At 41.1% G+C, this 24,640-nt stretch overlaps 2 protein-coding genes across 4 annotated transcripts in view; one reads left to right on the top strand and one right to left on the bottom strand.

Moving 5' to 3' along the window:
- Positions 1 to 33: 33 nt before the first annotated feature.
- cd9r (CD9 molecule related) lies at positions 34 to 10,174 on the bottom strand. 2 transcript variants are annotated; one of them, XM_084372301.1, is made up of 9 exons: positions 10,040 to 10,174; positions 9,708 to 9,817; positions 8,766 to 8,871; positions 8,549 to 8,646; positions 5,245 to 5,319; positions 5,039 to 5,140; positions 3,624 to 3,719; positions 3,302 to 3,385; positions 34 to 2,436 (listed from the first exon to the last, which is right to left on the bottom strand). In XM_084372301.1, the coding sequence occupies exons 2-9, from the start codon at positions 9,771 to 9,773 to the stop codon at positions 2,221 to 2,223; spliced, it is 843 nt and encodes a 280-aa protein (XP_084228427.1). In that variant the 5' UTR covers positions 9,774 to 9,817; positions 10,040 to 10,174; the 3' UTR covers positions 34 to 2,220. The 2 variants fall into 2 exon arrangements, with proteins under 2 accessions (XP_084228427.1, XP_084228428.1); XM_084372302.1 differs by having other exon boundaries at positions 34 to 1,254; positions 10,040 to 10,172.
- A 2,785-nt stretch (positions 10,175 to 12,959) lies between these two features.
- The window catches only part of LOC311268591 (RNA binding protein fox-1 homolog 2-like), a 50,051-nt gene continuing 38,370 nt past the window's right edge, over positions 12,960 to 24,640 (top strand). The window contains exon 1 of one of the 2 annotated variants that reach the window (XM_084372299.1): positions 12,960 to 14,024. In XM_084372299.1, coding sequence (XP_084228425.1) covers positions 13,770 to 14,024 — 255 coding nt within the window. In that variant the 5' untranslated portion in view covers positions 12,960 to 13,769. The remainder of the gene's footprint in view (positions 14,025 to 24,640) is intronic. The other variant, XM_084372298.1, reaches the window with a different exon arrangement.

Here is a 24,640-nt window from a genome sequence, read left to right as displayed (position 1 = left end):
TGTTTTGTTTTATGAAAATAACACAGACACGAGTTTTGGTGAAGAAGAGGGGGGAAAAACCCTCTGGAATTATTTATTTAAAAAATTGTGAACTTTAAAACAATATAGTGCAATGCAATACTTAGTAGTACAGAAAAAGAAAACAAGCATTTAAAGACATTCAGGTCTCTTTCTAAAGAGGTCACAGAAGCTTTTGGCAGGAACCGCAACATGAAGAAATGAAAAAGTTTAGTCCGTTAATGACGAGGTGTTTCTTTGATTGATTCAAACTAGTGTTTGGAGGAAAGTTGCCCTTCACAACTTGAAATGTTTTCACGTGTGTGGTTTCTTAATTGTGAACATTAGAAATTAAATGGAATTTTTGCAAGTGTCTAGTGTACCATTATGAAAGTACATCTCTAAAGTACAGTAATGAATCGGTAGTTAAAACTTAAGTGAAGCTATCTTTCATGAAGCTTATGAAACAGTTAAAAGGGACTTGAAAGAAAATGGTCCCTTTTGCATTTTAACCCAAATCTTTAAACACAAACTCTGATATTTGCCAGTGGCTCAGTGAGTATTTAACTCTTCCACATGCAACAACAGACAAAAGCACAAAAAAATCAGCAACAGTGTTAAAGAACTGCCGTCATAATTGTGCAACATAACTACTCAAAAGTGTAACAGACATGTGGGAGCTGGATTTAAAGTCTCGCATTCTCTTAACGTTTATTAGACGGATGTGTTCTCAGCCTCAGATTACTTATCGTATGCCCACGATGATTTAGAGGCCTGTCAGGCGAGAAAGCACATGCTGTCAAGCTGTGACAGTTTCTAGTTGGATGAATAATGGCTAATTATAAAAAACATCCATTCCACCAGGAGTTGCTGCATGATTATTTATAAAAAAAATATAAAATAAAAGGCACAATAAAATACTGATAGTTGTCAACAGCACTGAACAAGCAGGTATTTTGTTTCCTCTCTTCACAACGGGTCAAATAATAGCACAATGTAACGTATAAGGGTATAAAATGCAATTTCAACATTAGATTAGATCTAATGTGATCAGTAGTTCACATACAGAGAATCTGTACACATTTTCTGCTGGTTGAGCCTGAAGTCCAGCGATGGTCTTTGTGGATGAGGCAGAGGAGGGTAAGGGTTGGAAACTGAATCTTCTTCTTAGTACACGTTTGTGTAGTATGCAGTGACCTCCTGGCGGACTTTCTTGAGTTGTGTCATAAGGATAATGGTGCAGATCAGGGCAGTAATCTGTCATGCAGACACAAAAGGAAGAGGGGGGGTAAAGAGAAGGGATGGGACAAAGAGCTGTGTGGGGAACGAACTGCTTCCTCCTCCTCATCACCTCCTCAGAATGAGTTAGTGTGAGCAATAGAGAGAGGGTGAACTTGCAAGCCCATGCTACCAATATGTACAGTCACATAAAGAGAAGCTTGTGGGAAATTAAAAAAAGATCAAATGTTCAATGAGGTATAAATACACTTGAAGGAAAAATCCAACCCTGAATGCATTGTTATACTCTAGTGCATTTTCAAAAAAATGCAAAACCCCACAACACACACAGATGAACAAAAAAAATCCTAGAAGCCACTTTCCTTACTGATGGGACAGTAAATGACAATTTCCGGTCAATGGGTGTGACGTTGATGACAGATTTTTTTTATGTAGCTTAAGGTCGCGGTCACACACGCAAATACTGCTGCTGAATGTGGGCAGTGCAGGGTGTGAGGACACGCAACTGTGACTTGTGGTCTGTTTGTGACGGCAACTTTGCTGGTCAAATTTATTTATTTTTTGGCCTCTTGCGTGTGCAGAATGGAAGTGAATGAGAGGCGAATGCTGATTTTGCATACATGTGACTGTGGCATTGATGATGCATGATTGTTGAATGTGTGGTGGTAAATGATTAGCTCAATAAGCTAACAGCCATTGCTTTTTGATTTAAATGTGGCTACTATCAAATCCCTCCGCTGTAGCTGTGCATGGAGAATCTTGGCACATCAGCATTTGGCTAATAACCTGCAGGAATAAAAAAATAGAATACACAAACACAACAGTTCCAACAGATGGAGAAATGTTAAAATTCTGCTCTTTTAGGGTGGATTTTTCCTTCATATAGGGAGGTGAAACACCATGCAGTGACCATGCAGAGAAGAGAAGAGAATAGAACGAAATCTAGACAGCACGACGGTGAGAGTGAAAACTGTCATCAGTGCACTAAGACTGAGCCATGGGGATGTTAGCCATAGTGAGAGGGGTGAAAACGACCGGGTCCTGGTCAGGGTAGGGGGATGAGGAGGAGACAAGCTCATGCTGGGGTGGTTGAGGGTTAGCCAGGACAGAAGTGGAGTGAGTCAGGATGATGTACTGAGGAGATGAGGAGGACTGACGCAATTTGCTACTGAGGATCGAGCTGCAAATCACAGCTATGATCTAGGGAACCAATGATTGGGAGAATGAAAGAGTGAAGGAGAAAGTAATGTTAACACAAGGGAGGGGAGGGGTACAGAGTAGAACATGGTCACCAACTTTATGAACAAAAAGGGCACAAGACACAAATATGCTTGTCTATAGGCAAGTGACTGAATGGAGCATCTTTTTTTGGGGATGTCTCCATTTGGTTTCCTCTGGACTGTTTCAATTTAACTTGGTTCTAATGAAGTAGTGAATAGTTGTACAGTACATAGCCTACTGTGTTGTATGCAAGGTAGAGTGTATGTTTGCAGTACAGTAGCTATCAATAAGGCTTATTGTTTTTGCCTGACAAGCACTTAACAGTGAACACAGGAAGAGTTGTGGTACCGACGGGTCAGAATATGGTTTCACTTATAACAAAGGGAAGAGCTTACAGCCATGTTAGCGGCTGTGTAAGACTTGCTTTAAGATAACTGCTAACGTCAGAATTCTAACATGCTCACAATAACTATGCTAACATGCTAATGTTAAGCAGCTATAATGTTTACAATGTTCACCATTTTGTTGAGCTCCATTTGCTATCAACTATTTCGAACATGCATTCATGGTTCTGAGAGGAAAACTCCTGACTTTTTCTTTACAGCTGCCAGCAGGTTGACATATTTGGTCCCAAGTGAAATGTTGCATTATTATGGACAGATTTTTAACGGGAGAAGGCGAGAATGGGGTGTAATGGAGTTCAACTAATAGGTGCAGCTTTGTATTTGATACAAAAAACATGTTTTTTTGTAAGATTGTAAAATCTTTCTTGTTTACCAGCCCATTTCAACCAAAACAATAATCGAAGTGTAGAAATGTTTAACAATACAACACATTTGCCTACCAAAAGAGCTCCAGTTCCCACAAAGACGCCCATCATCAGGTGTGCTTTGGAGTCAAAGACGCTTGCGATGATCTTAGGACAATTCTAAAGGAATACCAAGACAGGAGAAACTGTTAGCAACCTCTAATCTTTAGCTAACCAGGAGTCTACAGAACACAGCAGTTTAATTTCTAGGTTTAGAAACAAGAAAAGGGATTAATTCATTCTATGTTTTAAATAAAAGTCACCCTACTAGTATCCTGAGTGTACCCTGATAATAACTCAAAGATTAACCGAAACCATTCAAAACTTAGAACAGCTCCATTTCTATTCACCAACCTACCGGCATGACGATCTTCTCAAAGAAGCCATCTGGTTTGGGACAGGTCTTTACAGCCATCTCAAGCACTGGGATACCCGTCACTCCACAGCAGTGCAGCTACACGGGACAGAGATGAATGGAGATCACACACATAAGTCTCCAAATTAAATTATTGAGCAGAAAATCCTCATATTTGATAGTTCACATTATATCATCAATATGTTAATGCATCGCAGTGCGTCTGCTCGGGAAAGCATGGACGCCCACAGCGAATGGATGTTTGTATGGCAAGTCTGTCAACTTCACAAGAAACTACAGCAGCTGCTTTAACAAACTAAAAAAGGACAAGAGGAGTAGGCTCCTACTGCATGCTCGCAAAGACTTCTATCATAAATCAACTGAAAATGGTAACTACAAAGTAGTTGTTGCAGCATGTTTTGCAACCCAAACACTCGAATAAGTGAAAAGTGATAAAAAGATAAAAGGAATTATGTGCGCCGCCATACTACTATGATGTCACCTGTGTTACTATCGTGAAGTTGGGTTTGGTGGATCTTGTCCAAGTTTCCGAACTGGAATTCCGACTTGCAATGGCATGCAGCATAAGAGCTAGAGGTCTGTTTGAACATCGTAGATGACCAGATGAACTACAGACACAGGTCCGGTATTACATTAGACTGGCAGAATTATTAAACTAACATGTTTGCACTGAGTTGAAGCTTGACTTAACAAGTAAAACAGTAAAACCTTTGGGTAAATAGTGTTACTGACTGATGTTGTTGGTTTTAACTGTTTAAGATTAACCCAAGGAAACTAAAAATGAGGAAGGAGCATAACGTCTAATAACTACTGACTAATTTCCCCAACCGATTTACAGAGCTAATAATATCGTGACCAAACAGGGCAGGTACGACCAAATATCACTGATGAGACTGAAATCGAGCAACGAACAACGTGCCGATATGGAAAAACGGGTAAGTTAAGCTTCTCTCTGAAGTGTGTTCTTTCATTTTCTGGAGGAATTTCTTCATCAGAACATGTTGGGTTTTAGTGTTTCTCAATGCATGTCGCAATGACTCCAACACATCTGTTATCACAGTCTGGCACCAAAGCAAGATTCGGTAACGTGATGACACTTCCGTCTTTTATTAGGCTATTTGGATTAACCTAAACTACAAATGACCTGTTCGTTAAATCATACAGAACGAGCATTAAGTGTCAGACTGGATTCATGGACACATCTTGTATTTCATTATAATGAGTTGGATTTAATGTCTTCAATCATTTCACAAATTGCTGGTTCATTAATGCATTTTACACAATTTATTCCTGATTATTTATTTCACAAGTTGCATAAGCACTGAGTTCAAAACCCATTAAGACAAACAACAGGTTTGAGTATCATCAAATCAGAAGGAAAAAGAGTTTGCTCTTACCGAGCTGTGGATGAATGTGAGAGTGGCACCGATGACTGGGTCTCCATCTTTCATATACAGAGCATACATGCTACCGTAGAACTCCACAATCCTAAGCCCAACCTTCATGACAAAGATCAAAAAACAACATCATGGTCATAAATTCAAGGTATTTACTCATTTATGTATTTAATTTTTCATCCCGTTATTGTTACGTTCCCTCTCACCTCATCCCTGTTGGAATAAGCGAGCACTCCAATGAGAATTTCAGCTAAAGCCAGGATGGACAGCAGGACAGAGAACTGGAAGGAGAAACCCAGTTAACACTTTAATCATCCATGTAAGTGAACTGATAAACATACAGGAAAAGGCAAACTAACAGCACACAACAACACTTGTTCCACCATTTTCTCCCACTACTTTGCATGTGCATCAAAACAAGAACATGTAAATGTGCGCTTGTTTTTGTTTTGACCAGCAGGAAGAGCTTGTAACATAGAAACCCGTTATACAAAATAAAATGGAGTGAGAGCACCGTTTTCATAAAGCATCTATAAAAGGTTGGTGGCTATGTTAAAACATGTTGAGGCAATACATAATCTATTATTGTCACTGGCCACTGAGGCAGGTTGTTCTCTTGACTGCATTTATTAATAGTTAATGATCACAACATGTACAAAAGAGCAGGCGGTTTTATTAATGAGTCATAACAGTTTAGTCCCTATTTTTCAGTTGTCTTGAGCCTGAAATCAGCGTCGTCTTCACAGTTCAAAAGCAAGTGTTGCACTTTCTTTCTGTGAAAATGCAGAATTAGATGAGTTTTCAGCTTTGTGAAAGCCTGTTTCCTCCCACAACACACAGGCCTTCTGAGCCTTCCGCCTCTGTGGTATGTAATGATTGAGCAATGCCTCTCAACTTTTCCACAGGGGCACAATGAACTACAACTGGAGCATACCATTAAACAGGAAGTCAGAGAATAATAAGTATTTTTGAGGTCATCACAAATGTGTTCCTGTTTGATTCTGTGACATTTAAATCCACCACTGGATAGTTTATTATACCCGCTTTGTTGGGGATATAATGTCGCACACCAGTCTTAGTACATAAAAGCGCATAAATCTCGTCACCTGCAGAAAGGATAACAAATTCAAACAAGAATGCCCAATGAAGACAAAGTGCAGAATCCCAAAGATTCAGAGAGCTCACCGGAGGCAGAGCTCTGAGTAACTAACCGATCTCTTTACAGTCGTCCCACGCATCCATTAGTTTCCCGCTTTTGAGCTGTGGAGGCTTGTCAACATGAAACTGAAACTGTTTCCATACTTTGTGGTTAAAAACCTAGAAGGAATGCACGTCTGCAGATTTCGGGAAGTACAGTAAGAATATTAACTTCTGTAATTGCTTTAAAACCTGAACCTTAGGGAGCGACTTATTTACAGTTATGGAACAATCTACAGACTGATCTTAGACTTCAGAATATTGTACAACTGAACGGTTTTAAAATTATGCTGCAAAATGCAGGTACAAATGTTTTATCCGATGATATGAGTGTGCTTCTGCTTTTGTAACTCTGTGTTGCTGCCACAAGCAAACAAGTGATCTCAGCACAACTACAGAACTGCACGGTAAAGGGCACAACGGAAACTTTCTGACAGACGAGCGTGTTCAGATGTGCAGCTCTTCTTATCTACTAATCTACTAGATAACTCTTGCTAGTTGGCCTTGACTGAAAAACAGGCTTCTGTTTCTGAGAGAAAACACTTAAGCACCAGCCTTCTTAATAGCATAACCCTAATTATTCATGGTTTGCTTTAGGGAAGTTAATGATTAATGATTAATTGATTAATCGCAGTTAAGAATTTCACTGATTAGAGATGTATTAACCGACAATCAGAGATGGGCACAAATACATCAGAAAGCATCTTGTTACAAATTACAAACACTTACAGATACAAACTACTGGTATGACAAAACGTATTTAAGTAATTTGTAATTTAAAAATCGTAAAAAGAAATGTACAAACTGACATTAATACATTTTAGCCATGTCGTAGTCTCAGTGTGAAGTGGATTTTGTTGGACCAGTTGTTGTATAACGACAGACGGGCGCTCCACATTGAACAAAGTTTATTTATTAAGTTTATCATTTAAGTAACTTGGTGGTAACTTTATCTGTTCTTTTAACTCCTAATGTAGCCCATTTTGATTTTTCCCCGAACAAAGATCATGTCAGTGGTTTGAGGAAGAAAATACACATTTAGAGTGACGTCTGAGAAGTGCCATCTGACCTCCAGACGTAAATGTTGATTCCTGTCTGCCTCCTAAACCCTGTAGATACACATTTGCGTAACACCAGTTAATCAATGGACAGACGATTTGATCACTATGTTAAATGTGTGCCCCCATACTTCCCCCACCCCCTGCTGATCACACTCTCCAAAGAGCAGACCCCCCTCCCTTTGCATGTCTTTTGTATACCTATTGTTTGAACCTGATTGAATCTTCTTTGTTCTTACTGTATAAAATGCTACTGTTTCACTTGCTCTGGGTTCACTCACCGGCTCAGATCCGTTCTGTGCCTGTCAGTCCACCAGTCTACCAGTAGACTTTGAATAAACACATCACCACAGCAAACTACTCAACTGGACTTGAGTGATTTCTTCAACAGGTTACTGTAAGTCCATAATTAATTTATCAATATTGATTAGTCGATAGTTGATTGACAAGGCAGCCGACTATCAACCAAAGAAATGGCTTAGAAATGAAGCTTCTTGTTTTTCTTCATTCTTGATTTCAAATTACAAGAATATACACTGATCAGCCACAACATTAAAACCACTGGCAGGTGACGTGCATAACATTGATCATCTCATCACAATGCGATGTTCTGCTGGGAAACCTTGGGTGCTGGCATTCATGTGAACGCCACTTTACACGCACCACCCATCCAAACACTGTTGTGGACCAACACCCCCTCATCACAACAACACTACCCAATGGCAGTGGCCCCCCAGCAAGACACTGCAAACACTGCTCAGGAACAGTTCGAGGAACACAATAAAGGGCCCGAGTTGTTGACTGGGCCTCCAAATTCCCCAGATCCCAATATGATCGAGCATCTGTAAGACGTGCTGTAGACATACCCTGTTTCAAGTAAAAGTGCTTCATTCAAAATGAATTATACTGCTGAGTAGCTTAAACTATAATATATCACATTTTAATAGTTCATAATATTTTGTACTAGTAATCTGAATGTGTGAAGTAACTGGTAACTACATTTATCAAAGTAGTATTAAGTTACATGAAATTGAAATACCACAATATTTTAGAAATATACTTAGATACTTTCCACCATTACAACTGGCCAGCTCCTCTCACTCACTGCTACATATTTGAGCCATACAAGTGTACTAACAAATATTTTACTGTTAAAGATTGTGTCAGGCAGGCTATAATTACACAACAGGTAAATAGACATGGCTGCGGCGCAGCTTTACAAGGAAGTCACTGTGTGAATGAAAAGACGTCTCACCACTTGCAGAGCACATATTTTCTGATTGCAGGCGCCATAGTCTCCAAACGACACCACAATCAGCATCACTGCCCCGAGAGCTATCAGCACAGTCACAGCTGATGAAAAAAAGGGCGACAGAGAAAGTGACATGTGTGATTGAATATGTATCAGAGGCAAAATATTTTCATGATTTCTTTTGAGATGTGACACAAATATGCCAAACACGTGCACCGACCCATGACGAATGCACTTGAGTTGAGTTCCTCAACTTCGAAGATTGCTCTAGTGTTGGGGCTGAGCCTCAGCCACATGCCGACACCCAAAAAGATGAACCCCAACAGCTGTCGACACAGAAATGAAACAAAATCAGAGTTTGACAGTGCAGCACCGTGTTTACAGGTTTCACATCCTCAGATATTCACACCTCATCTGTATTTCTGTGTATGTGGTTAAGTCAGATAGGATGCTTTCGCAGACAGCTGGAGAGGATTTTTTTTTTTTTTTTTTACTTACTTGCTTATTCTTTTTGGCACATTACTGCACAAATCTCATAAAACACTTACACTATATATATAGTTATGTTGTAGTATTTTTTTAAAAGGTAATTTTATTGTTTTTTACTTTTTCAGACAAACGTTTGTCTGTTACAGTTCTTGCTTTGAAAAAAAAAAAAAAACACTGAAAAAACACACGCCACACAAAAATGTTCTTTGAGACAACAAAGTGGAGAATGACACCAACTGTGTGACAGCTAGGTAAACAAACAGAAACATTTCAAACTGCAAAAAATACACTGAAACACACAATGTGCCAGACAGAACATCAGCACAAATTAATAGTAGATATGGAAAAGTATATATGGAAAATGTCACCACTCTTGGTTTCCATTCATCATGTTCATTTGTTTAGTCTTAATCAGTCTGTAGGTGTGACTGGCATACGAATAACTATGGATCTGAAACCAACAGGTTGCCCTGAGCTGGAATTTAGCAGAAACGAAACCTCGTCAGAGCAACGACTCCCCAGACTGAACCCTGTAACGACACTAAATTTGACCTACATAACAAACAAAAACAAATACGCCATTCGCCCTTTTCTTATACAAATATTATATTCTACTACTTATTGACTTAAAGTCAAGGAAAATTACATTTTTGAAACATAATTTGACACTTACCGCAAAGATAATGTTGAAAATGATGAGGATGTATTTGCAGAGGAGGCCACATCCGTCCAGTGCCATGATGATGAGAGGTGTTTGTTCTGCTTCGTCTACCTGATACAAGTCTGTAAGGTCAGTAAACGAATTACGTCATCGCGTCTGCAGGCCTCTCCCGTGGTTTTATATTAAAAATACACATATGAGCACACACATAACCTCTTATAATTAGCATAAAATATACGTCGTAACATCTGGTAAACGTTTTAAGAGCGCTGTTTCTTCAAAGACATCATGTTTAGCTCGGGACAATGTCACAGCCGTGAGTTAACTTCAACTACAGTACATACCTGTGTTTATTGAAGGCTGTTGCGGTCCCTCTCGTTACTCGGTCAGTCAATGGCAGGAAAACCTACAAGCAACAAATTCTCAAAGTTGCTGCGTGCTCTTATTTCAGCCCCGGCATGCGTCGTGTCCCGCCTCTTTCACCTTGCTCAGCATTCTCATTGGCTGAGGTTCGAGACTGACACGAAGTAGCACCAATGAGCGGAGGAGCTGACGCTGCGGAGGGCGGGTCCAGGAGAACAATTCAAGAAGAAACGAAAGTTTAGGAAACGAGAGCTAAGGATGGATGAGTCACAGTAAACCAACTGTAATTTTGAGTCTTGTTTGATTTTTAACTCATCTGACGGAACAATCATTCATAAACACGTGTGGGGCCAAATTATGCAATTCTTTATCTTTATTTTATCAACTTGTTTGCGAAGAAAATATAGCCTATACAAAAATAGGCTACATTTTTAATTCTTGTACTTGTGAAACTTAAAAGCCACGTGAGAACTAAGAAAGGACACAAAGGACAGGAAATGCCCTGTGCCATCCTGCCCACACAGACACGCAATGTTTGTGTCAGGACTAGTACCTTCATGCAAATCATGTATTCCTGGCTGTGTTGGTTTTTAAACATGCAAGTCATATCATTCTTTGAAATATGTTGTATTCATATGCTAGTGGGCAACTCGTATTTGTCTTTTTGTTCTACCATGTGAGAGATGTGTTCCCGCAATGTAAACAGATAAAGTGCACAAAAGACATGACATTTTAAGAGCAAAAAATACATTAATGGTGATTATGTAAAAAAAAAAAAATATTGTTTTTATTTTAAATAAAATAACACTTAACAGCAGCTTTGACTCAACTTATCTACAGAATGGGAATGAAGCTTTGATTTTAAGACTTCTCTGTATTGTGATGAGAAGAATGTTTAGCATGCTAACCGGCTAGCAATGTCTGTCCCGGTCCAAAGCTCCTGTGCTAGCAGCTTGAACGCCAACACTTCTTTTGTGCTCTAACCTCCCAATCCAGACTGATAGGTGCATGGCTGACTGAGCTAACCAGCTAACAGCGGCTACAGATAGCAGCAGATAGACTCTGGTGTTATGCTGCCCCCTAAATGACTGTTTGTTTCTGCTGTAAATTAAACATTTTTGGGGCTGCGTGAAATTTCTCAAAAATGTGGAGCAGTAAACTGAACACGGGAGTGTGCAGAGCAGAAGTTCACAGTAAATGAAAATGAACGTGTGCAAAAAAAAAAAGACTGCAGCAGCTGTGTGCCACTAAAATACAGACGTTCCTCCAGATACCATGGTGTATTATTTTTACAACCAATATCTTCTCGTGACCTGTGAGGTCTGTGGCTGGGCTTTGTCAGTGAAACAGGCGGCTGTGTGGAGTGATGGGACCTCACTGCCGTCCATCATTGCAGGTTCAGTGGGTGGCAGAGGGACAGGTAGCACAGAGAGACAGAGGTTGATAGAGTGAGTGACTCAGAGGGAGGGGAAAAAAAGCACACACACGCACGCACAATACATTGCACTCTTAGCAGCTCACACACACACAAACACACACACATTTACACATTGGCAGTCGGCCTAGAGTGACAGCAATCATCTGTTCTAAGGCAGCCAGGTGAAGTGAGGAATCAATGCAGGTTTATCACACAGGTGTGTGTGTGTGTGTGTGTGTGTGTGTGTCTGATAGCAAAAACACAATATTTCTCTCTCTGATGTATCCCTCCGTCTCTCAGTTATTGCAGCTCCGCCACTATAAACCTTTCCACACAACTGCAGCCATATTTGATTAGTGCCGCTTTTGTATGAATTATATGACAACAATTTCACCAGAGAGCAGTGTTTTTTTCTTTCAAGATGGAACAGCACTTTCCTTCAGACGCCTTGTCATTTAAGACCCACTAGGGGGCGCAAAAACATTAGAAAACATGACTGCAGTGTATATCATTCCTTTAAAATAATCCAACTGGGAGACTGCAAGTGCCAGCTCGCTGCTCCTTTGATTTATTTTGTATTTATATTTCCCTGAAACTTTTGGATATAAGAGGCTTCCTCCCCCCGTTTTCTTGACCATGCTCCAAAAATACACATACAAATTATAAATATAATTGAATTTACAAACTGAAGATAGAGATATCTTGAAAAATGGAGTAACTGTCATGCAAATACAATTTCCAAATGTGGGAATCCATTGTTTTTTGTGGATGGGATGTGCAACACACTAAAAGAGAAATCGTGTAATGATATGTTGCAGACCTTGGATTTAAAAAATACATTTATAGCTCTTCTGCTTATACCTACATGGAATCAACCTGAATTTTCATAGTAACATATAGCCTTAATTTCATATTTTTAAAGGGGCACTATGTAGTTCTGGAAAAACTAAGAATTTTAATATTTACAATAATAATGAATGAATAATACGAACTCAGAAAATTATTGTTTTCCATAATTGAATAAACAAGCTGTTCTCTGAGGAAAATAAGGTCCCAGAACACTGTTTGGAGCTAGAAAAGGTGGCAGGGTCCGCCACATATAAACAAAGTGAAATTGAAATTGTATCGTCCTTTGAGGTCAGTTTGTTTATTCAGTTTATTTAATCATGAAAACAAAGAGTTTGGTTATTTAGTTTGTTTAGGCATTTTTAAAAAAATGAAGGTTCTCTTCTGATTAAATTTCTTCCCCCCACTAAATAATGTAATAATAATAATGTTCCTTTTGTATGTCTCGACTGTGGACATTTTCATATATATTTCATTATCCTTTCATTGTGTTTCATTGCTCTGAAATAAAAAAAAATAGTTGATTTAAAGCAGTAAAATAGCAGCATCTTCGTTTTAATTCGTCTAAACAGTGAAGTAAGTGAGGCTGGAGGAGGAGGGGGAGCTCTGTGGTGGTGGTGGTGGATTCGGGCAGTGAAGGAGAAGGAGACGGCGCAAACGCAGACCTCAGACCAGCCCACCTCACCTCACTGTCCTGTCTCTCTGTGCCCGGCGCCCGTCGACGAATCTGACCGCGGATCAGCTCCCTCCACACTACGAGTTACACCAACTGGGACTCAGACCAGAGGAAATCGTGTTCGTCGGCAGCCAAGTCCGCACGCCAAGACACATCCAGAGCAGACCACGGCGAGGAAACGGACGGTGTGATAAGAAGGGACGGGAATCAAGGAGAAGGCTGCGAGGAACAACAGAGGGGCTTTAAGGCAGAAACACGTTTCACGGCTAGAGGAGAGAGAGGACTGGCTGCCCCCGCTTAAGGAGAAGTATTACGCGTAGCTAATTTCCAACATTTTCTATTATTGGCAGCGAGAGTGTGCTCCCCGAGCCACATTTATAACGAGAGCTAGCGGAATGTAATGCTAGCAAGCTAGCTAATGTTAGCTAGCTAATTAGCTCATCAGGCATCCAAGAGTCGGACGTTTGATCTTTATTGAAATAGGTCACGGCTCCGCGTCGTTTTACTTTTTTGGAGGAGAAAAAAAAGGATTGTACTTGGCTTTGTCCTGAATCCTGGCACGGTCATAATGTTCAGTCTTGAATAGCTAACGCCAAGTTAGACAATAAACAGTGCTGTAAGCTGCCTATATTGATGAAAATCGGCTCAACATTATTCGTCTTCGCTTTTTTGGGAAAAGCCTAATCCATTGTGAATATCGAGCTGTGGACAAATCACAAGGAGAAGGCAAAGGTAGAGAACAGACTTTTGAGTGGTGACTGTCTGCCGTCCAATGTTAATGTCGACCGACGTTGCATCTATAATGCTACCCGTTAGTCGGGGAATAATGGACCGGGAAAGAGACATTGATACAGCAGCCGGACCCCTCGCAAACGCGGCCGGGGGTCCAGCAGCTGTCCGGGGGATGAAGCGAGGAGACCCGGAGCCCGACGCTCAGACAGCCGCTGCTCTGACTGACTTAGCCGGGGCGGAGTGCAAGAGACCGAGGATAGACGGGACCGGGAGTGTTGTTGGTGACATTGGACAGGTAGGAACGCAATGTTAACACACACGTACTAATTATACAGTATGTGTTATAATTTCCTCACATCTGTATGGTTTTGTCTCCATGTGTGCAGCATTATAACAAAGTCTCATCAGCCCTCCCCCTTTCTTCTTCTTCTTCTTCTTCTTCCTCTTCTTCTTCTTCTTCTTCTTCTTCTCCAGTAAAAGCTTTTGTTCCCAGCATCAGCAGGGAGTGATGATAATGTTTTGATAGGCCCCTCTCTCTCTGTCTCTCTCTCCTCTCTCTCATCAACAACATAATCATGCATCATTGCAGCAAATAGAAAAGCCTTTAATCAAAACGAAATGAGGGGTTTATGAATTACACAACAGTGTGACGATAGTGAAATGTGGCTCTGCTGAAATACTGTAGCTGTGCTCCTGGAGCTGCTCAGTGAGGGAGCATGACCAAGCCAGACAAAGGTAATATGATACAGGCTCCATTGCTATGACAGACAGCAGCACAGCAAAGATCAGACCCATTCATCATGCCTGTCTCATGGAAAGTAAACCGGTGTTTTCTTGCACGTTGCTAGGCACACTGTGTGTGTTATTATTTTTTATGCACATGGATGAAATCAAGTGCAATGATAATTTGCTGTGAGTCATCACATCAAATCCTGATACACACCGCATGTGCCATCAATGGCTCCGTGCCCCCCCCCTGATTGTCGCTAGGTGTTAAAAGAGAGAGGCAGACAGGGATTGGGGGAGGGGTCACCACAGCCAAAGACAAAGAACAGAGCCTTTTGGTGTCGGCTGAAGGAGCGAGGGGGCTCAAGGGGGCCCTCCATAACACGGGTCTTCCCTGCTTTCATGACTCGATTGCTGAGGCAGCAAAGCATCAGCGACCATTCCTGCCTCTGAAGGACTAATCTGTGTATATTACAGTAAACCCGCGCACTGCTGAGGCACCTCTCTTCTCGGATCTATTACTATTTATTCCTCTCTCTCATGAACACATCATTCTTCTACCTACAAACATATGAAGTGTCCATAATACAACAGCACACAGGAGAATTTTAGCTGACGTCTGGTGTTTTAAGTGCAGGGAAACGGCACTAACAGCAGTTGAAGAGCAGGCATGGTTTGAGGTCATCTGCAGGTAATTGAATCCTGGGGAACTGGTAAAATACTTTAATTGGCTGTGCGGCTGACCTGCTGCAATGACGAATAGGTCCTGTGTAGCGCAGTTGATGCTCTCGCAGAGGATGGATGCTGATGATGGGGAAAGGTTATTGCCGCCGGCAAAGATGATGTGACAATGAGCGACATGGCATGGGGAGGATTCTCACTGCCCATCAGTTGTATTGATCGCTGGGCACTGGGAGTGTGGAGTGGAGATGGGGAGGGTGGGTGAGTTGATGGATGGAAGGTGAAGTAGACAGGCATCAGTTGATGCACATGGAAAAGGGGACAGGGGTGAATTGAAGGAGGTGGAGGACAGAGAGAAATAAAAAGTGGGATTTGAAGGGACACTAGTGCTGCAACTTACGATTATTTTCTTTGCCGATAACTCTAATTATTTTCTCAATTGATGAGTTGTTTGGTTTATAAAATGTCAGAAAATAGTGAAAAATATTGATCACTGTTTCCTAAAGACCAAGATTACGTGCTCAATTGTCTTGTTTTGACCACAACCCAATGATATTGAGTTTACCGTCATGGTGGAGAAAAGAAACAAGAAAACATTCACATTAAAGAAGCTTGTCTTTTTCTTAAAAAATATTTAAATCGTTTATCAATTATCAAAATGGTTGGCCATTAATAGTTGACAACTAATCAGTTAAACCTTGCAGCTCTAATGGACACAATGTTTGGGTGTATTACAGGAGAAAAAGGAAACTTTGGGGGCTTTTCCACCAACATGGTACCGGTTCCATTTAGGTCGGCGCAACGAATTTTGAACTGCTTTTGAACTGGAGCATTTCAGCAAAAAAATGTTGGTTCGGTCCCCAGCTCGACTTTAAGTGCAATCTGAAGTAGGTGTCTCATATTCTACAGATCAGTCTGGATTTTGCGAAGAAAACAAGGGCTGTTTTACTAGATCAAGACCAAATTACACTAGACCAAATGTATAAGTATCTTGAATGGAACTGGAATTAGGATGGATAGATGTTGGGAGACATGAAAAGATGAAGGCGAGGAGAAGGTGGCGGCAAGCAAATCAGAGCCATTAGATTGCATCCATCAGGGATCATGATTCAGGATGAGAGGAAAGTGATGGATGGCAGCAGTGGCCTCATCAGTTTGGTGGAGAGATAAGCGGGAAGGGTGGCTCTGAATAAAGATTCATTACACTTGAATGCAATGGGTAAATGAAAAAAGAAAATGACACAGAGGGTTAAAGTCAGTCGTGGTGGTTGAGCGGCGGTGGCTGGCTGTGGGTGCGTGCTCAGGATGGGGAGGATGAGTTCGGTGGATGCTCCTATAACTAAATGCACCCAACAATTACCATAGCACTCCCATTGAGAGCTGGAGGTAGTGGATCGCTGACCTTCCAGGCTGACTGTAAATCAGGACTGTAATAATAAATGAGAGTGCAGCCTCCTCTCCCTTTTGTTGCTCCTGCTCTCCTCCCCCGCTCTGCATCATACAAACTGCAGACCCCTTCCAGCCCCCCCTGCTCCCCTCTAGCTGTCCTCTGATTTCTCCCCCCTCCTGTCTCCCCCAAGCATATTTCCAGATTGCTAATTGACTCCTGGTTCACAGGCTTCCAGTGTGCCAGTGAGTTGAACCACCCCTCCCCCTCCCCTCTCCCTCATTCTCTCTGCTGTCCCATCTTTCTCCCCCTGCCATCTTTGATTATCTCTCCCTTTCTCAGCCCGTCTCCCATCACTCAAATCTATGCAACATCCATCACCTTTTTTGCCTAGCCTCACATCTGCTTTGTCTCTTGTTTTCCTCTCATATTTGTTTTTCTCCTTATCTCCTTCATGTATCGTCCCTCTTCGATCTTTTTTTAAAATATTTTCCACGCTCCCTGTTGGTAGTATTGATGCGTCCCCTTGAGGCAGTGCTGTTGTCCACTCAGATGCAGCAGGAGTACAGTTTCTAACTCTCTATCGGCCTGTCTGTCTCTGTGTTTCGGAGAGCCGATTTGTCCTATCGTTGGCAGTAAAGAGGCTTTGTGTCGCGCTAACGAGATCAAAGCTCATTTAGGAGAGGGCATTAACCAGACTGATCGCTTTAACGGGCCAGAGCAAAGGGAGGGGGTCAGGCGAGGGGCGGGTTGATATGAATGGACAGATCACTGAGATAGGTTATTACCATGTTCAGCACAAGTGGTATTCATTACGTTGTGACTTGGTTCTGTAAAATAAGTGTACTTGTGTTAACTTTCTCGTCTGCCCAGGAGCCTAATGAGGAATTTAGTCAGTCATATAGGTCGCTAATGAAAATATATTGCTGCCAACAGTCAGCTTCCGAACACTTGCCTTTTAAACAGGAATTAAAGGCTCTATATGTGATATCCACTTCCACTAGATGTCGTACTAGAGCACCACCAGACCAAAACAAATGGGCGTGTCGGCCACACCTACCCCCTAACAAGAAACAGTCGTCATATTTAACTTGCAGAAACATTCAGACTTACCAAAACTGTCTTGGTTAGTCTTTCCACTGTTCCACCAATCACCAACTCTGTGAATTAAGAGTTGCTTGAAATACATCCTTAATTCACCAGGTTATTCTGGCTCTACATGCTGTACATTAGTAACGTATTCAGCTTAGTAAGGAGCTATTTCTCTGCTTGCTAGCCATACTGCTAATGCTAGCGACCTCTAACATTATTTAAAATATTTCTTGCATAGTTAAAGTTTCAGGGTTTTAATTTGAATGCCTTCAGCTGAATGCTTCAAACTGATTTCTACCATCTCATTTTATAATGTTATGAGTGAGATCACTCTCTTAGTCTCTTTTATGAAAACCGTGCCAACTGTTTCACAAGGCGGAATGCACTAACATGCACGCAAAGCTCAGATTACAAGACATACAGAGGGAGTGTGACTTCATTGCTCCACCAGCTCTTCACATGGCAAATACTTGTTTGCTGCCTTATTGGTGTTCAGAATCTCTTGTATAGAACCTTTAAAGGAGCTCCTGAGATCTGTTTGGATTTTTCCTTGTTGCTGAAACTAAATTGCTCCCAAAATGTTTAATAGTTTTTGCTGTTAAGTATACAAAATCTCATTCTCTGGGATGTCTAGCTTCGATTTGTAATACTTAAATCTAGGCTCATGCTCATAAATCTGACATTTCTTTTTGATAATGGGATGATTACTAAAGTAATTTATTAAGGAAACATTTCCAACGTTGGCTGGACACATCTTTTATAAATTATTATAAGTTATTATATAAACTACAAAAAATACATCATTTTGTCTTTTTGATGGCGATTTGCCATTTTTTTTTGCCATTTTATAGACTTGAATGATGCACACTTACAAACTCATTAATAGGTTAATTTTCAGTTTAAAATAATCATTGCTTCTTGTCTCTAATCATTGACTGAGACATGGCAAGATAATTTGCTCTTGCTGCCCTTACTTATAATGGCCGATACTCCTAGAGGTTGTGTATCTACAACAGTAACATGCATGCTCCCAGAGATCTGAATTTTAACTGTGGCTTAAAAGATGCTAATATCATACAGAAGACATGAGCCTGAATTATTCACAGAAAAAGAAGAAATATCCACAGATAGGAAACAGTATTATAGAGAGGCAGAGGGCGTGGGCCAGCTTGTGCATTCAGCCTGTACTGATATGTGTTAATATTTGCTACAGAGGGTCGTACTCAAGCCTAGCTTTTCTCACGTTATGCTTTTCACTGCTGTTTAATGATTGCTGTTAAACTTTGAGCTGCAGCACAGCACTGGAGTCACCCTTGACTTTTGAACTGGCAATGATAAGCTAAAAATTCCCCAGACAGAGTTGCTCAACTCATATTTTCTCTTTCTCTCTCTCTCTTTCACTGCGTATGTGTGTGTCCAATTCAATTCACTGCTTTATTGGCACAAGTGCAGCAGCCAAATTGCCAAAGCACAAAGAAATAATCAGGTTGAATAAGGAAAGGCACCATTCATAAAAAAGGACATTGAAAAGAGCACGTTCGCTCTCTCGTTCTCTCTCTCTCTCTCTCTCTCTCTCTCTCTCTCTCTTTACTGCTGTACGGCATGCCGGATTCAGCTCCTTAACATGACACTCGCATGTTAACTCTCCCTTTATGGTCATCATGTCACCACTCCCCCACCCACCCCCCATCCTACATGCCTCCTCCCCCAGGCTGCCCCCAAACTGTCATATGTGCTCCCATCTCCAGCCACACAGAGTGAAATGTCAATTCAGTGTTTCCCTTACATGGGGTCAACTGGGATGCACAGCAGCAGTATTGTCACAGCTGCCACAGTGTCATGGATAATGGTATCATAAAATATCCACTAAGTTGTGTGTGATGTTTTGTCGTCCTTAAGATCAGTCATGTCTAATGCTGAGTCCAAATTCAAGTAGTAGATACTGAGTACTGATGTGACACATTATCAAGTAATCGTACATGAAGACCTTGCATAGACGTGTATTCTCCTTTCAGTCGTTAGGCACTGAAACATAATGCATGCTCTCGGTGCAATAGATTACAACCTGAAATAATTAGATCTGACAGAAAACAATGAAGCAGCCTTGCAGCATATTGGTGAAAGTTACAGGGCCTTAAAGGAGAGACAGCTTCTCACTTTTTAAAAATTAAATAAAACCCTTAACAACAATTAAATAATGAATTAAAATAAATAAAACATGTTGCCAGAATTTCTATTTAATGATTAATTGCTGGCATTGAAGTTTAACATCACAGATATTTTCCCTCACTGTAAAAGATATTTATTCCACAAAGGGCTTGTGATCAAAAGTATCTGCTGCGGAATCTGAAACAGGCGCATTAATTAGTCTGGCTGAATACGAGGAGCAGTGAACTCTGCAACTCATGATTGCAGTTGTAATGTTTGTATTTCTAATATTTAATTTTGCCTAAGCCAACCATTAAATGTACTCATCCACGTTGAATTTCTAAAAGTGTTTTCTGCAGGCGAAGAATTGCAATAGAAACAGCAGAAGAACAAGAACATAAGGGGGGGAATGAAAATGGTATACGGATGTGACACATGAAGTAAACTGAATGCATCATAAGGTAGAATTGTACTTTTCCATCATTGGTTACAGCGTAGATGCATATGGCAGCATATGATTTGGCCCTTTGACATTTCAGTGGTGCCACCACATGATGGATGTGTCATGCCGAAAACAGCAATGTTGTGTATGCATTACATTCACTACCCAAAGAAATTGTCTTCACATTCTTAACATTTGTAGCTATGTAGAGAGTCCCACACACATCAGCACTTGCATATTTCTGACCGCTCTGTTGTTATTAGTGGGCCACACAGTCGGAGAGGAAACAGTCTTCAATAAATCCACCCAACGTGCCCCAGAGGCACATGTTTTGTAGCTGTCAGATTGCAAATGATAACTTGTATCCAGTTCATATTAGAGGCATCTAAGACTCTCACTCTTTTAGAAAGCACATAAACTATACCAAAAAAAATAAACAATAAAAAAATAATAGCTATAATGGTCCCATTCTGTGGGCTCATTTTGGTCTAAAAGCCTTCATTCTTTGGGGAAACACTGCAATTTATCTTGGCCTTCTACCTGTCCTTTTGGTTGTCTTTGTCTGTCAACCTGTCCTAAAGAGCTGTTTTCACATATGAACACTGGATAATGTCCGATTGTAGCACACAGCAGAAGATTGTCCACAATTGTCCAACAGCTTTATACTAATAACCCTGTATGGATGTGATGTTATGTTTAAAGTATCCCAAGTCGCTTGCCATTTTATTGATATTGGCTACTTGTGTAGAAAAAAAATCTGTTAAGTTGCTTACAGATGTGCGGGACATTACTGGAAAGTAGCAGGGTCCTTTTTCCAATAATTAAATTATGTGGTATTGGATTGAAGCACAGACTTGTGTACTCACTGTTACAGATTCCAGCATTTCAGGAAATATCCAAGGTATTTCTGATACTGGTTTTGGTATCAAAACAACTGTAGTTCTACTGGACATACCTTGGTTTTGGTTTAGGAGGAGTCATCCGTAATAATGACTGTTTTTGAGGTGATATCAGTGCTACATGTATTTGAACGTAACGTATCTGCATTTTTGGTGAAAGAGTGGAAGGCAAGAATAAGCAAGCAGAAAAAAGTATGAAGCAAGACAATGACCTCTTTTCACACATGGGCTCAGTCGGACATTACACAGACTTTGGGAGCTGGCAGGGTACAGTCCGTTTAATGTCCGGGCCAACTGATTTGGACGTTTGCTCTCCAACATACAGCTCCTCCGGCTAATGTCCGGACAATTTCAGGGCAGCAGACAGTGCATGTGTGAAAGAGGCTTATGTTGGCTCCGTTTGATCCTCTTTGGGTGTGCTTTGTTCTTCTCCCGTCTTTGCCTCTGGGTTATGATTTGTTGACTTGATTGAGTTTTGAGGTTGCTGGTTATATTGGGCAAGAGATTGCCAAGAGTCTCCTGCAGACAGCACTGGATGAATGATTGGTTTTCCATGTCTCAGATCTTGTGTTGTTTGTGAGGCTGTTAAAAGCAATTTGACTTCTATTGAAGATCACCATCTTAGCTTCAGTTGAGGTGAAATGCATGACTCTCTCAAAGCCGTAGTCTTCTTTGGTGATTTGTGTTTTTGTCAAAAGTGTCAAGATTTGAGGCTTTAAGGTGTGTTACTGGGAGCAGGTGGGATTTTTCATACATTTGGTGTTATGATTGAGCCCATAATGAAGCCAAACATCAGAGCAGACCACCTCCTCAGGCTGTTCTGATAGGGCTCACTGGATGCCTGCAGCAGCCCCCTTAATTACCCCGCTCCCTCCTCCCTGCGTCTCCCTCCCCTCTCACCATCTGTTGACCTCATGTCATTTTTGCCTTCCCTCACCACTGCTGCTCCTTTTTCTTCCCCTGCTCTTACCCATTTGCTCCAGCAACTCCCCAACTTCTTTCCCTCTCCTAAAATAGCAAGTCGGAGAGAGAGAAAATAAACAAGAGAGACGCCCTCTAGTTTTGCCCTCCGCGGAGTCAGAGAGGGGGACACACAGAGACAGGGAGAGGGAGTGTGTGTTTATGTGTGTGTGACTGCTTTTCTGTGCTTTTGCTGATCCCTGCCAGTGCAGCCTGAAGCCCTCACAGTGAGCCAGCCGGCCGGCGCCTTCAAAGGCTCCGCCTCACTCACAAACTATATGGAATTAACTTAATGGAAACTTGCGAAAGTGCAGTACGAAATCTGAGCTTTCAACCTGGACAGGCTTAGTGCAGCATGCCGTGTGTTCATTTTCCATATATTTATTTATTTAAAAAAAGTATGGCAGGCATAGAAGTGGGTGCCTTTTGCATACTTTGTTTTAAAGATATGCAGGCATGTAAAATACTTAAAAGCAAAGCCATATGGCAAAGGGAGTGTGTGTGTTCGTGTGTGCATTAGAGTGAGTGTGGGTAAACAAGAGTGTCTGAAAACTAGGTATCAAGTTCAGACCCCCAATCCCCTCCCCCACCCCTTAAGAAAATATAAATCACATGGCATTCTTCACTCATGACTCATTGTCTCCATTTCACAAATGTTTCACCGCTTTATATTTCTCCCCCCTTTCTTGGCTTTGGCCGTCTTATTCCCCACATTCCTCCTTCTCCTCCCGTGTGTGTCTGTCTCTGGCCTTATTTTCATGTCATCTGTTCTTTCTTTCTTTCTTTCTTTCTTTCTTTCTTTCTTTCTCCTCCGTCCCTCCCCCCAATCCATCCACCCTGCTCCCCCCTCCTTCTCTTGCAGACAGATTGATTCCAGATGTTGCTAAACTCTACCCTCTCTCCCTCCTCCTGTTCTTCTACGTAAACTCCTCCTCCTCCTCCCCTTTCTTCTTTCCACTCTGTCCACTGTAGAACCAACAGTCACACTATAATTTGATGGTTGGTGTATAATTTACATTTCATTGGCGTTCCAGTTTATCCTCCCTGTTTTTGTAGCCTAGTGCAGCGCCTTCATCCTCACTTGACTGCAAATGTGATAAAAACACCAATTCTCAACATTTAATCACCTTTAATTGTATGTGTTTCGTAGTAATGCTGCTAAATTATCACATTTCCTCAACTGCTTTGGTGGCCCACCAGCAGTGGATGCAGCACAAACACCGATCAGATACAACGTCGAGCTTTAGTGTTTGGTGCACTGAAACTAGTATGTCAGCTCAGTCCTATTTGACATGCAGTGCAGTGTTGGTAACTCCCAACATGCATCTATTTTTCTTTAAAATAGGACGTTTTCTCATTCTGCTTGACATTGCCCAAGGCTTTGTAGACTTGAGATTCTGCTCTGAACAGCCTCCGTGTTACTGCATTTCTATATGTGCGGTGGTGAGCACCGGCAGCCTTTCACACACTCAGTACTTGGCTGAATATAAGTCTGTCCATTCCCCTGTAAATGTGGCGCACCAAGGAGAGTGTTCCCCCTGGGGACGAGGCACGAGGGGGAAATTGGTTCCAGATGAAACAGGAAGTGGCGAGTGGAGACAAAGAAAGGGCTGTTTTAGACAGGGAAAAGGGAGGACGGGCCCCGAGTCTGGACACAAACACACACAGAGTCAGAGTTTACAGCCCGCGGCATCAAAAGAAAAATGTTTTTTCTCATTCTTACCTATTCTTTACATGTGCGCCATTTTTGGCGACGTTCTCTCGTTCCTCCTTTGCTTCCTTCTATCCTGCTCCGTCTAGACACTTTTTCCCCCTCTCCATTCACCCCTACATCCTTATAACATCTGTTTTTGGTCTTAGCCAACATATCTCGAAGTCGTACTCTCACAGAGCTGCACTGCATTAGAGCTGGAACAATGAGTCAAGCGAAAGAAATAAATGCCATCTTTGATAATTGATTGGTTAGTAATCTTTTTTCACGCCAAAATGTCAAACATTTGCTGGTTCTAGCTTGTGATGGGAAATAATATGTAATATGTTACATTTAGTAACACAACATGTTGTATTCAAATGTCTAAAAACGACTAGAGCTTTGTTATACTGTATATTTTGTTGAGTTGTGTCATTACATTATCCAAAATGTTTTTAACAATGTTAAAACCCAGAGAAATCCCAATTTTACTCAAGGTAACGGTGCATTTCACTTGGTCGCCTGTCACTATTCCCTCGAAGAATGTGACTAAATGTAACGCAAGTAAAATTTCAAGAAAGATTTTCATCAACAATGGTGGCTGTTTAACAAAGAAGACAACAAACTTGCACAATCCCACGCTTCTTTATGACTCATTTAACTAGTATTTTGTTTTCATTGTTTCCCCTAGTGGCAAAAGTTACATATTGCACATTTAAGTGTAAGGTTTTTTTGCTTTTCTTGATCATTTATGACTGTAAGCGAATGGTTTTGGGGTTTTTGTCGTCACTTTGGGCCCTGGGAAAATTGTGAAGAGAATTTTTTTTTTTTCATCTCAAACATTCAACAATTAATCCATTCATTGTGAAAATAATCTGCAGATTAA

The sequence above is a fragment of the Pagrus pagrus genome (genome assembly GCF_965226575.1).
Source record: "Pagrus pagrus genome assembly, chromosome: 13".
Classification (NCBI taxonomy): Eukaryota; Metazoa; Chordata; class Actinopteri; order Spariformes; family Sparidae; genus Pagrus; species Pagrus pagrus.
Note: the sequence above shows the minus strand (reverse complement) of the source record. Positions and strands in the feature narration are given on the sequence as shown.